Consider the following 14,027-nt stretch of genomic DNA (forward strand, 5'->3'; position numbering starts at 1 on the left):
TGGCAGACAAGTTCACAAAACAGAAATGTCTAAGTGTCATTCACAGAATCACTGGTTAATGGTGCAGCGTATTTTACATTTGAATACAAAGAAAATTGGCTCATCAAAAACAACAGGTTTTTTTTTAAAGCTTTTATAGTTTTATGCCAGAAAGCTTTACCCTACTCATTGCTTATGTGTACATTGCTCTTGAAAATATCATTTAAATATTTTCTTCTCTAATTTTTTCCTTTCTAATAGGTAAGTTATTATTGGGAAGCTTTACATTATTTTCCTGATCATTAAGAAATTATAATGGCTAATAGATATCATGCTTTGTATTTTTGTCTTGCTTTTTTCCTGACAAATTCAAGTCTACTTTAAGTCTATTCTCTCATCCAGCTTCAAAGCTGCCTCTAAGGTAGATACCAGCATTACTATTTACTATTACTAATAGTAATAGTATTACTATTACTATTGCTCCTCTTTGTAAACTATGGTTGTTACCAAAAGTCACAGCATGACATTACAATGGAGTTGTGGTGTTTCACTTAAAATATTTTAGGTTCTTATCCTTTGGAAGGTGATCTAAGTCTTTGAGGCCACAAAAACACTCTAATACTATCTAGAGAGCTTCGTAGTAACTGGGTACTATTTTGGATTCCGTCCTGGACATGCATGCCTCATCTTTGGGCAGGCACCAACTAAATTCCCACAGAACCCTCCCCAGCGGTGCATTTACAGCGTGTGTGTAAGGAAAAGGAGTCTCTAGACTCTCCTTTTACTGAAGGAGGACAAACATAGTCTACTAATTTCAGAGTGATCTGAAAATGAAAGTTAGTTCTTTATTCCATTGCTGTATTCTGCACTTTCATAAATTAGTGATGTTGATGTGAATACCTAGTTACCCATACGCATTTGGAATGTCCAAATGAATTAGACATATTGAATGATTCTAGATGAGAACGTTTCTGAAAGTAAACTACATCAGGAGATAAATGCTTTATTATGGAAACCTTGTCTGACAGGTATCCTGTATGTGAACATTTTTTCCCTAAAGATTTATTAAAGCTTTTTTTTTACTTTCTTGGTTGCAGATTCATCTTAACTTTAACATTTGGTTAAACTCCCAGAGCTTGCAGTGGTAAAATCTGAGCAACCAGTTTTGCCAACTCACTGCTACTTGCTGTGTTCTTGCGCCATGTGGTAGACAGACAGAGGCTTCTTAACAAGGTGGCTTTTTCCTTTTACCACCCTAATCTGACTTTAAAATGACTTACATTATGCTCTTCTAACAAAGGAAAAAATAAATGTATTTTGCTTTTATTTTAGTAGGTCTTTTAAGAGACTTTGTAACCGGGCCGGGCTGAAGTAGCTTTCTTTCTCTTGATTTTTGTTTTTTAAAGGTCGCCTGGCTTCCATTGATTATTTCTCTAGGAAGACATGTTAGTAGAATTAGTCACCTTTTTGAAAACTTTACACCTGTACCCATGCACTTTTTCTGCAAGTTAGAATGGTGACCATTAGTGTGACTTGGGATTTGTGGTTAAAAATGCCAGAGCATCTTCGGTTCAGGTTTCTGCTAGCTTGAGGCACTCACCTCAGAACCATTTTTTATATTATTTTATATTCTTTATCTCTCTATCACATCTCTTGTTATGGAGATTGGCCTAACCTAAAAAATACAATACCTTTCCACTGGAAATCTTGGATCTTTCTTTGAATTCCTTGCTTTTATTTTAAAATTAATGTATAATATCCTATAACATTTGTTTTAATAAAATTATTCCCCTAAACATCCAGTAAATGCTACTTAAGGAAGATAGGCCACTTATCCTATAGATTTGAACAACCCTGGATACACCACTGTGCCACCCAGTTATTTAGGCAGTGACATCAAAACACACACAATCTCTGAAACAGCTTTTTATTAAACAGCAAAGCAAAACTGCAACACAATTTTTAACATCTGTCAAATTAGGTCACAAAAGGGATGCAAAATATTTTGCAGTATGATTATATATTCATACAGCTAAAGTCATTCATTAAATTGTACATCAATACAAATATTATTACATGATTAAAAGTAACCCAAACCTAATAACTATAAGCTATGTTAATGAATCTCTTTTCTATTGAATATTTAACATTTTAACATTACTTCTGATATTAATTTCATTAACAAATGGAATCTACAAACTAATTTTTTAAAAATTGTTATTAAAGAATTACTATAACTCTTCAAACCAAGGAGTTGAGCTTGCAGAAAACTCTGGGAGAAGTAGTGAGATAAAATACTGAGAACATTATCAGTTAGTATACACGTAAAACTCTCCCATTTTTATTCATGACTCTGATACTGATACACTCAAAGGATTTTGCAAAAATTGATCTGCTGGATATTATAAATATACTTTGAGACCAAATGCTCTAGATGTGGTTTACATAGGGTTAATCAAACTTAATCCATTTTCATGTATATTCCCCTAAAGATCTGATCTGTGCCAGACATAACACAAATCTGGAGTAAAAACATCTGGAGTTGGTTACTACTGTTTACCAAGTACTTTTTCCATCTGATTTCTATTCTTCCTAAAAATAATCTATTTCAAACATACGCACAACCAGAGGTCATCTTTTCAGATACCACGTTGTTTTGTGTAAAAGGGAAGTTTTCAACAATTTTCCCAACTCGACAATTCAGCTTCAAGGAAAAAGAAATCTTCATTTTTACAGTCTCTGTTTTCAATTGATAAAAGAGAAACCAACAATCCTGTCTAAATCCCAGTACTAAATACAGTCATGCACTGCTAAGTGATGGGATACATTCTGAGAAAAGCATCGCTAGGAAATTGTGTTGTGCAAACGCCACAGCACGCACTTCCACAAAGCTGGAAGGCACAGCCCACGTGCACACCTGGGCTACGGCGGCGGCACACCGGGCAGCACACCAGCCGTTGTCTCCTCGGTCTGCCACTGACCGAAAGCCATTACACGGGCGCTTGGCTGTGTAACAAGCAACAAGCCCTAACTTTTGGTTCAGTTTCAACAGCAGAGTTCAAGTTACTCTCATAAATGATTAACTACTAAAATTACTCTTACAAATGTAACCAATGAAACCAATTGGTTTCCTCCAGGGGAAGGCAAATGGGAAGGAAGATGCAAATGGAGAAGAGGCACAAGATGGTAGACAGGGTACAAAAAGCTGTGCATTCAGTACATGATTTTGGTCACTTTTTCACAATATGGTGGTTATTTTCTTGTATCTCCTACTATGCCTATAATAAAAGATGGTGCTAAACCTATAAATCAAAGCAAATTCAATAAAACATTCATTATCAAGTTTCATAAATATATGCATTTCTAATTATAAAGTCTCTACATTTTCACGTTTTCATAGACTAACATAATACACAAACTCAGGGAAGTCCTCTGTTATGTTCTTAATTTTGCCTAGATCTGACATTATCTTCATAAATATTCAATGAAGCCACAAACAAAAGTACTAAACTTCTGGAATCTATCCAAGTTTTAAAGGAAAAAAAAAAAAAAGAGCAGCAATTCCATAAGATAGAAGGGATATTGGTCCCTTACTTTCTTTTGCTTTTTGTGTCAGTTGTTTGGAAAACACTAGAAGCTGACATGAGGTTTTCTATATATTGTCCAAGAACTTGGTTTTCTGATTTTAGCTTCAGATTTTCTTCCTTAACTGCATCTACTCTTGCAGAGAGATCTATATTAAAAGTGAAAAAGCCCATTATCAATAAAACGATGGCAGTGATTTTATAGTATAAAATGCTTAACATTCATTCTTAACAGAGAGAACATAATCCTTGAATTTTCTATTTTTAAATTCAGATCATTTTAGAAGTTAAGGTAAACAGTGCAAATCAATAGCCAAAATTCCTAAACTGAGATTTCACAGCAGATTAAATATTATTCTTTGTAAACAGGATTTATGTTGACTACTTAATTCTTAAAATGATTATTTAAAAAAAATATCGACTTTGGTATTTAAATGTAAATTTGAGTTCATATCTTACCAACATATGAACCATAACATCTTCACTAGAAATGTTTAAGAAAATGTGTTAGGTGAACACAACTGAATCATATACTGGATATAGAACGTCAGTTTCTAAGCAATTGAACATTCGGTAGTTTTACATTAGCAAGAAATTCAAAAGATGCAGTTCTTGATGATCAAATAAAACACCTCCATTCATTCATTTATAACAACTAAGTATTGGGTGTCCTCTTGAGCCAGGCACTGTTCTAGAAGCAACACTTCCAAAAAAGGTCCCTGCCCTTACAGAGCTTACATTCTAATGTGCACGTGGGCATGTGTGCCTTCAGGGGCGCCAAGTGGGGGCCAGGAGAAGAAGCAAGAAGAGTACGGGTCACAGGAAGCAAAAGGGAAGTTGGCCTTTTATACAGTATAGTCAGGGACAGCTATTTTGATCAAGGTGATTTGACTAGAAACTTTAAATAAAGGTATGAGTCTAGAGATATGCAAAAAACTACAGGAAAAAAATTCAAGCAGAAGGGAACAGCAAATAAGACCCAGCATATTGAAAGAACATTGGTGGGGGATGGGGGGAGGCGGGGGCAGAGTGAGGTAGAACGTGTTGTGAGGCCTTGTTTGTGACATGGCTCTGAGAGGTAAAAGGGACGTAACAGACTTCCAGAGCGGCTTTTATTAACTGTGACATGGGAGACCACGGGGGTGACATGATCTGCCACTCCAGATTGAGGTATCAAAGAAAAAACAAAACCACAACCCCTTAATTTCATTAAAAACAAAAAAATGTTTCAGTGGTGGTATTAATTTTATGCACTGAATCTAGAAAGTGAAAAAACTCAGATCAACTCACTTTTAATCTCTGAGGCTAATATACCGCTTTTACTACAATGGGACTTAGGGGGACGATGGAGGGGCTCTCACGGACTAAATAGCATGAGGTTAGACCATAAAGATGGAAACGTAAGAACACTATTTGACTTTCCTATTGAAGCATATCTGTTCCTTCAAATCACCAGCCAAAGCTATGGGCAGGACATGGGAAAATTAAAAAAAAAACAACCAACTATTTAAATGGAGTTGAAACTTATACATTTTAAAACTGTGCACACTTACAAAATTTAGCATCACAAAGGCTTACAATTTCAATTAATTGATGTTATTCAAAAAAACTACAAAATGCAAGCTAACCTTCAAGTGTGTGTTGGAGTTCCAACACTTGATTAATAAGTCGTGTTTTTTCCTCCAGTTCCACCTGATTTTCAGCATCAACTGCTGTAATAAAAAGGTTCAAATTTACTATTAACATTAGGTACCATTTGTGTAGTGTAGCACTTAAAGATCTGCAAAATGTTTTTATGTTATCTAACTTGACTTATACAAGAGCCCTGTGAAGTAAAAAGTTCTATCCCCACATTGCGGAAAAGAACACCAAGGTAAAGTGTGTTTGCCAGCATCTCACAGTAAGGAACTCCGAAGCTCATTTAAATCCTTTCCAGAACTAGAAGGGATACAAATAAGTAAATTAGGCATATCCAAAACTCTAAATATTCTTCTTTGTTCCTTCCATTGCTCAATAAAGCAAAAGCAACCACAAAACCAGGAACATACAAAAGGAAAATAACGTACCATCCATTTCAGCATTCATCATCTTGGGTAAGAAACTTTGGGGCCTCGGATACAAAATCCTTGATGACTGGTCTGCAATAGAGAAAGTTAGAAACAGACACATAGAGAAATAAAAATATAAGCTTTTCAAAAGAAAAATTTGTGACCCAGTAGTACCCTTTCACATGCTTTACTGTTTCTAAGAAAAAACACCCAATGGGTAAGCAAAGGATACTTACAAATAGTTGATAAAGAGAAGTAAACAAGAGAGAATGCTGAGTTCCTTGGTTATGTAAAAAATACATAATAAAATACTACTGCACATTCATAAAATTACTTTTAAAAGATAATGACCAATGCTAGCAGTTACAGAAAAACTAAAATAATGTCATTGTGCATTAATGTGCTAAATGCTTCACATATATTATTCATCAAATCAACGGGACGACACTGCGATGTACAGATGGGGACACTTTATCTCAGAAAGTGTATGTATTTTGCCTTAGATTTCAGAGCCATGTCTCTACCAATTATTTGAACCTCGGCCTAACTATCAAGTCCCATTTTCCATTATGCAATGGAAGAAATTTTAATATAACCCTAACCTAATTTTGCCAAACATTTTGCAACTCTTGAGTATCGAATACTCAAGAAATATTAAATTCCTTTGATATTTCTACGAGCTAAGCGGCTGAAAAATTTCATTCCATTCAAGTTGCGTCAACGGTCAACATGGTTGGTTCGGGTCCGTTCAAATTCTGATTTGTTCCGGTTACATAAACCCACAAACTGAGGAACTGTTTGGCCAAAGGAGGATCTGAATGGAGAGCCAGATCCCCAGAAAACGGCTCCCTATCGAGCTTCGTGAGGTCACGCCCAGAACACACAGAGAGAGAGCAGTGGATCCTCAGTACAGACACGGCGCGGGGACCACAGCGTAGCTCGCCCTTAACATTGTTGCGTCATAGTACTAGCATGGATACATTGTACAACAAAAGCTCTGCCTTTCCAGAATGTACCCTCTTTCTCGGTTCCACTCGTAACTTGTTCTCTCAGGGGAGAGGGCAGGACCCTTGAAAGAAGTCCAAGAAGACAGCCTGAGAGCCGCTTTCAGCGCCTAAAAAGACGTCGCTAGCCCTCACTCTACCTCTCACTTGCCCCCAACCCCCCGCCAATCCCTGGCCTTGGCCTCTCCTCACCACACCCCCTGGGCTTGGCAGAGCAGCCACGGCCAAGTCCACAGGTGCCAGGTCCCCTCCCACCCAAACGCCCCTCCCGCAGCCCCATTTCAGAGCCAGGATGCTGGACAGCGGCCTTCGACTCAGGAACGGCTAGGGGAAAGCGTTAGGACACCAGCGTCCGGGACCGCGCCTCCCTCCCCCCAAAGAACCTCTAGGCCTAATAAAGAGAAGATGAGAAAAAGGGACTGCGCAGGGGTTCTGCAAGGAGCCAGGTCTCAGCCGTTCCCCCGACACCCAAGCCCGAGGCCGCTCCTCCCAGGCCCCTGGGGCGCCGGGTGGCGTCCAGCCCGCCCCGCCCCCTGGGCCCTCGGCGGTACCGAGGCCGCAACTCCAATCGCCCGGGGCCAGGTCCTCCGCTGCCCAAGGCCGCCCTCACCCGCCGTTTGAGGAGCCGGGAGGGGCAGGTATCTGGAGGATGCCTCGGGCCGGGACACTGGGAGCAATTGACATCGACAGCTCCACCCTCTCCGCCCACAGAGCGTGCGCAGAGTCGGGAGTCCCGCCCCGTCCCGCCAATCCCCACTCAAGAATCCACGCGTGCGCATTAGCTGCTCGGCGCCCCAATCGTCCTCTCTCCAAGCGCCGGGATCCACCTTTTGCCACAACAAAAGGACATCAGCATCCAATCAGGATTGAGGTAGTTGTGGGCGGGTCCTGGATGAGTAACAGCCAATGACAGCACAGAAGAGAAGTTAAGCGTGAGAAAGCCCCTCCAAGCGTAGCGCCTCTTCTGTCTCAGCAGGATCCTGAAAATTGGACTCAGAAATCCAGTATGGAAAATTCTGACAGCTGTCAGGAAGGAGGCTGGTCATAAGAAACGCTGGGCAAGAGAGAAATCATTCACATGTAAGAAAGGGGCATTTGTGGACATTAACAGGTGAAGCCAATGCAATCCCGTGGTTCCTCAGTTCCAGCAGACTTTACCATATATTTTTATTTCTCAAGGCGGAAACCTTCTAAGTGTACCTCTAGTAGGTAGTTCCTCTCTGCAGTCTTTCCAAATACATAGTGCGCCTGACCATTTAATTATAGAGTTGAGAAAATACCTTAACAGTGCTTTAGTATAAAGCGCTTTCTCTCATCATATTCCATGTTGAACATCAAAACAACCCATAGAAAGAAACTGAAGCTTAGGAGTAAATAAATGTCTCGCTCAAGGTCATACATACATCATCAAATGCTATGTGCCAGGCTTTGGGATGTAATGTAATCTGGCTTCATACCATTCATAGATACCGTATTATGCCGTGTATAATGCGCACTTTTTTTGGCTCAAATTTTTTAGGGAAAAATAAGGGTGTGCATTACACATGGGTAGTACTAATTCCATATCAATATAAATGTAACTATTTTATTTATGCTATGTGTTAAAAAGTGTAACTCTAGAAAGCAATAACAATATCCATATGCAAAATAAAGCCCTGGAATACAGTAGCTGGTTTTGGTTCTAAAGATAAATAAATTAAAAAATAAAAATGAAACTTTTTTTCCCTGGAAACCAAGTCAAAAACGTGGGTGCGCATTATACACGGCCAAATACGGTGGCCAGCCCTTGACATAAAACGGACCCTCTTTGTTTTCAATATTTGTTGATTACCAAATAGTTAACATACTCCTGAGTTACAGGGGCGAGTCTTATGTCTGTTTCTTAGCTTTTTACTTCTGGTACAGTTTGCTGATGTATGGCCTTAATCCTTTTAAGGAGTATATTAAAAACGTATATAAAAAGTGTACATTTTCAGTAGTGCTAAGTATATTCACATTGTTCCTCAACCAATCACCAGAATTCTCATGTTGCAAAACCAAACCTCCATACCCATTAAATTGCTACTCTCCATTTAGCTCCTGCAGCACCTGGCCAGCGCCGTTCTTTCTGTCTCTATAAATATGACTATTTTAGGTACATCACGTAAGTGGAATCATAGTGTTTGTCTTTTTGTGACTCAGTCCACTTAGCAGAGCATCCTCAAGTTTCATCCATGTCATAGCATGTGTCAGAATTTCCTTCCTTTTTAAGCCTGAATAATAGTCCATTGTAGGTATGTATTTTCTTTATCCATTCATCTTTCAGTACACACTTGGGTTATTTCCACCTTTTAACTGCTTTGACTGCTTCTATGACCATGATGTGTGCAAATATCTCTTTGAGAACTTGCATTCGGTTCTTTTGGGCCTATATCCAGATCTGCAATCTTAAACTTTTAAAAGCTATGCAACTTTTTAAAATGTGGTATTGACATGAGAATAGACAAAAAGAAAATTAAGAAAGTACCTGTGCCTGTAAGGTGGAATACAATAAGGGTGTCTGATAAGGAATACATGTTGGTAAGGCTGTGGGAAAAAACCTATTCATTACTGTTGGGAGTATAAATGGTAAAATATTTGTGAATTGGCTTTGAAATTTTTTCATTTATTGATTTTTTTTTTTTTTTTTTTTTTTTTTAGAGAGAGAGGAAGAGGGTGAGAGAGAGAGAGAAACATTGGCTTGCTGTTCCACTTATTTGTGCATTCATTGGTTGACTCTTGTATGTGCCCTGATGGGGGTCAAACCTGCAGGCTTGGTACGTGATGCTCTAACCAACTGAGCTGTCTAGCCAGGCTGTGTTAACTGGCTTTGGAAAGGAAAAATTATGCTGGTTTGGTTAAAGTTGGCTATTCATATAAAAATATGAAATTAGATCTGCATCTCATACACAAATAAAACTAAATTCCAAAGGAACTAAATGTAAAATGTGAAAAACAAAACTTATAGAAAACAGATGTTTTTATGACAACATCACAGGAAAAAACTGGTTAAACCAGCCAAAACTCCACCACTCATTAAGGGAAATATTTTCAATTTTGATTGTTTTACAAACAGAAGAGTTAAACGTTTTAAAACCCAAAGAGAAGACATTTTTAATCAAGTTAAAAAACAAACCACAGGCTGGAAGACTATATTTAAGCTCTGAAAATATAAAGAATTCAGACAATTTGAGATAAAATTATTCAAATAACATAAATAAGCAACTGAAAGAAGAGTAAAATCGAATGGCCTGAGAGATATTTATTAATGTTTACCTTTATGAACAATCATGGGAATTCATATTAAAAACAAGGTAAGAGTTAGTTTGTTAAGAAGATGCAAAATCCTGATAGTGCTGTAAAATAGCACTGAAGCACAAATGGACAGAGCTACTGTGTATAAATAGAACTGGAGCTGGAGAGCGCATCACACCTTTTTCTGTAGTTTGTGAACAAGTACAGTATCCGGGAAGTCAGTAAGGGCACAGAACGCAAGCCCTGAGCTTGGCTGCACATTAGAATCACTGGGAGTCTTTTAATGCTTTCAAAGAACAGGCTACACCTCAGCAGAAGAAAAACCAATCATTGAAAAACTATGAAATAAAAAAAGTCAATGAAACCAAAAAGTGGTTCTTTTAAAGGAAAATAAAATTAAAAGCTCTGAATTAGACTTTTTTTTAATGAGAGAAAACATCCTAAGTCACAGATAGTAAGAATGAAAAAAGGGACATCACTACAGATCCTATAGACGTTAAAAGGCTAATAAGGGAATATTATGAACAACCTTATGTCAATAAATTTGATAATTTAGATGAAATGGAAAAATCCCTTGGAAGACATATAAAAGTTTGCTCAACAAGAATAGATGATCTGAATAGCTCTGTATCTATAAAATGTCATTACTAGGTTAACCTTCCCACAAAGAATACTCCAGATCCCAGTGAGTTCACTGGTACATTCTTCCAAATATTTTGAGAAATTATACCAGTTCTACACAAACTTTTCCAGAAAATAAAACAGGAAAGAACACTTTTCAACTTGTTTTATATGAACAGCATTACCCTAGTACAAAAACTAGACAAAGACATTACAAGAAATAAAATTGAACATAGACACATACATCCTTAACAAATTATTAGGATACAATATAACAGTTACCCCTAAACAGGAACTCTGGACCATTGGGGTTCTGGCTCCATGAGTTCACTTCTCTCTCGGTGATTATGGGCTAAAACAGATTCTAAAATTTATATGGAAAAGCAATCTAAAATAGCCAAAACAATTTTCTAAAAAACCATAAAGTTAGAGGTCTTATAGTACATTATTTTAAGTCTTATTATAAAATATAACAATAAAATAAATGGAGTGTTTGGTATAAAGATAGACACACTGATAAATGAAACAATAGAATCTAAGAATAGACACGCACATAATATGATTAATTGATTTTCACAATAGTACCAAGGTAATTCCATGAGAAAGGATAGATTTTTCCCCCCCAACAAATGGTGCTGGAACAACTGGATATCAGTATGGGGGGAAAAATGAACCTCAACACATACTACTTGTAGCATATACAAAAATACTAATTCAAAATGGATCATAGACTGAACATAAAAGCTAAAACTATAAATTTTCTAGAAAAAGAGAAGAAAATTTATAACAGAAAAAATGGTTAATTAAACTTTATAAAAACTAAAAATTTCTGCTCTTTGAAAGAAACCATTGAGAAAATGAAAACGTAATCTATAGACTAGGATAATCTATACACTATTTAATAAACGGCTTGGATTGAGGCTATATAAGAATATGTACCACATCTTCTTTATCCAATCCCCTATCAAAGACACTTGGGTTGTCTCTATGCCTTGACCACCGTGAATAGTGATATACTGAACGAAGGGCTGCATGTATCTTTGCAAATAAATGCATTCAAGTTTTCCAGCAGGTACCCAGAAGAGGGGTTGCTGGGTCATATGGTAACTCTATTCTTAATATTTTGAGGAACTGCCATACTGTTTTCCACAGTGGCTGTACCAGTCTATATTCCCAACAGCAGCGAAAGAGGGTTCCTTTTTCTCCACAACCTCTCCAACACTTGTTATTACCTGTCTTCTTGGTAACAGCCATTCTACTAGGTGTGAGATGGTATCTCATTGTAGTTTTTATTTGCACTTCCCTAATGGCTAGTGAAGTTGAACATCTTTTCATATACCTGTTGACCATTTGTATGTCTTCTTGGGAGAGGTGTCTGTTCAGGTCCTTTGCCCATTTTTAATTGTATTTTTTTTGGTGTTGAGTTGTATGAGTTCTTTATATATTCTGGATATTAGCCCCCTGCCAAAGCTATTGTTTGCAAATATCATCCCCCATTCAGTTGGTAAACTGATGTTTTTAAATGAGAAGAAGACTTTCCAGGATTTCTTTAGGGTTTAAAACATGCTATGCTTGTTATATATGTTATTTTACTCAGTCCTCAAACAATCCAATGATTTAGGTATTATCAATTCCATTTTACAGATGAGGAAATCAAGGTTCAAAGAGTGTTTTGTCCAATATCATATAGCTAGTGATAGGCTGAATTCAAACCTATGTTTTTATTCTGTCAAATGAGTATCATAATACCCACTTTACTGAATTGTTATTAGGATTGTTAAAGCTAAGTAAAAATAAAACACTGCAAAGACTTTCCAAATTGAAATGATTTTTGAAACCACAGCCCAAAGAAGGTGGATTGGGACTTGCAGCCTCAACCTAACCAACTCAAGTGCCTACTACAACACACATAGCAACATTCTTCATAGGACTGAAACAAGACCCAGTGGCTTATAGTGTCATAGTAAAAATATCCAGGATCCAATCCACAGTCACTCATTTTATGAAGAACCATGAAAATCTCAATTCACATGAAAATAACAATCAACAGATACCAACACTTAGATGGCACAAATGTGAAATTATCTGGAAAAGATTTTTAAGCAGCTATTAAAAATACTTGAACAGCCATGGCTGGTGTGGCTCGGTGGATTGAGCAGCAGCCTGTGAACCAAAGGGTTGCTGGTTCAATTCCCAGTCAGGGCACATGCCTGGGTTGCAGGCCAGGTCCCCAGTAGGGGGCATGCGAGAGGCAACCACACATTGATATTTCTCTCCCTTTCTCTCTCCCTTCCCCTCTGTCTAAAAATAAATAATAAAATCGTTTTAAAAATTAAAAAAAAATACGTGAACAAGTGATCACCAAAAAAATCCTGAAACAGAAGTTATCATTGAAAGTGTAAGCAACATAATAGAAGCTGTAGATAAGAACCAAAAGGAAACTTTATGTCTGAAAACTAAAATAATTTAAATTAAAAATTGTCTGCAAAGATTCAATGGCTTGGCAGAGATGAAAGAGGGAAGAGTGAATTTAGGAGGCCTCAGAAGAAATCATCCAATCTGAGCAATAGAGAAAAAAAATCATTGGGGAAAAAAACACCCAAAAACATCAGGAATGAGCAACAACAAAAAAAGAGGTAGCATTTATGTCATCAGAATCCAGAAAGGAAAGAGAATATAGCACTGAAATACAGGGGTTGGCAAAAGTAGGTTTACAGTTGTGAGTATGTGAAAGTTTTATTCTTGTGAGTTAAAAAAGCTACTGTAATAACCATAACCTGCATGGCTTTTTCCATGCAAACAGCTCTTAACCTACTTTTGCCCACTCCTGTATATTTGAAGAAGTTATAGCTCTCCAAGTGTGAGAAGATAGTTTCATAAGGGAAGGGGATGATTAAGAAAATAAAGTCTAAAAGGCTCTGGGGGTGGGGCGTAAGGTAAAAAACTTTTGAGAAACACTGATCTAGACACTGAGCACCAGCTGACATCACAAAGAGAACCCCCAGAGAGCATTTACTTGCTGCTGAAAGAAGAAGGCACCAGCACCTATGAAACCGTCTTGCCAAAAGAAAAAAGGAGGAGAAACGAAAGAAAAAGAAAATTGCCACCTGAGCTGATCAAGCCCTTAAAGTAGAAATTTAGCACAAAATACAGAGGGCAGAGATAGTGGGTAAATCTGTCTCCTGGATAAAATTGCAAAATCTGGCTATGAAACAAAACAACAACAAGGCAAAAACAACAACAAAACTAAAGCCCTTTTCTTTAACAAAAAGAAAATAATTTGCACCAGGGGGAAAAAGAATGGAAAGAAACCCATAGGTAAAAGGACATTTAAAATACATGTTTTTTAAAAAGACAAAAATCCTACGGTTTATGTTGGATGCACCCTTTGATGATTTAAAAAAAACCTATTTAAAAGATGCAAGAAAATGATTGTTATAAAGTAGAATATGGTTATTTTAGAGTACTCACCCTTTTAAAAATCCCAGAACCAAACATATTTGCTAGATAATTCAAAC

General features: G+C 37.3%; 1 protein-coding gene across 3 annotated transcripts in view; it reads right to left on the reverse strand.

Annotated features, from left to right (window-relative positions):
- Nucleotides 1–1,892: 1,892 nt before the first annotated feature.
- The window catches only part of SCOC (short coiled-coil protein), a 29,917-nt gene continuing 17,782 nt past the window's right edge, over nucleotides 1,893–14,027 (reverse strand). Inside the window, exons 1-4 of one of the 3 annotated variants that reach the window (XM_054562980.1) lie at nucleotides 7,226–7,394; nucleotides 5,630–5,701; nucleotides 5,192–5,275; nucleotides 1,893–3,712 (exon numbers count right to left, since the gene is read on the reverse strand). In XM_054562980.1, the coding sequence (XP_054418955.1) occupies nucleotides 3,570–3,712; nucleotides 5,192–5,275; nucleotides 5,630–5,701; nucleotides 7,226–7,394 (468 nt within the window). In that variant the 3' untranslated portion in view covers nucleotides 1,893–3,569. The other 2 variants (XM_054562996.1, XM_054562987.1) reach the window with 2 other exon arrangements.

Source organism: Pteronotus mesoamericanus, unplaced genomic scaffold (genome assembly GCF_021234165.1).
Source record: "Pteronotus mesoamericanus isolate MK-2021 breed Mesoamerican mustached bat unplaced genomic scaffold, CSHL_Meso_final contig_163, whole genome shotgun sequence".
Lineage (NCBI taxonomy): Eukaryota > Metazoa > Chordata > Mammalia > Chiroptera > Mormoopidae > Pteronotus > Pteronotus mesoamericanus.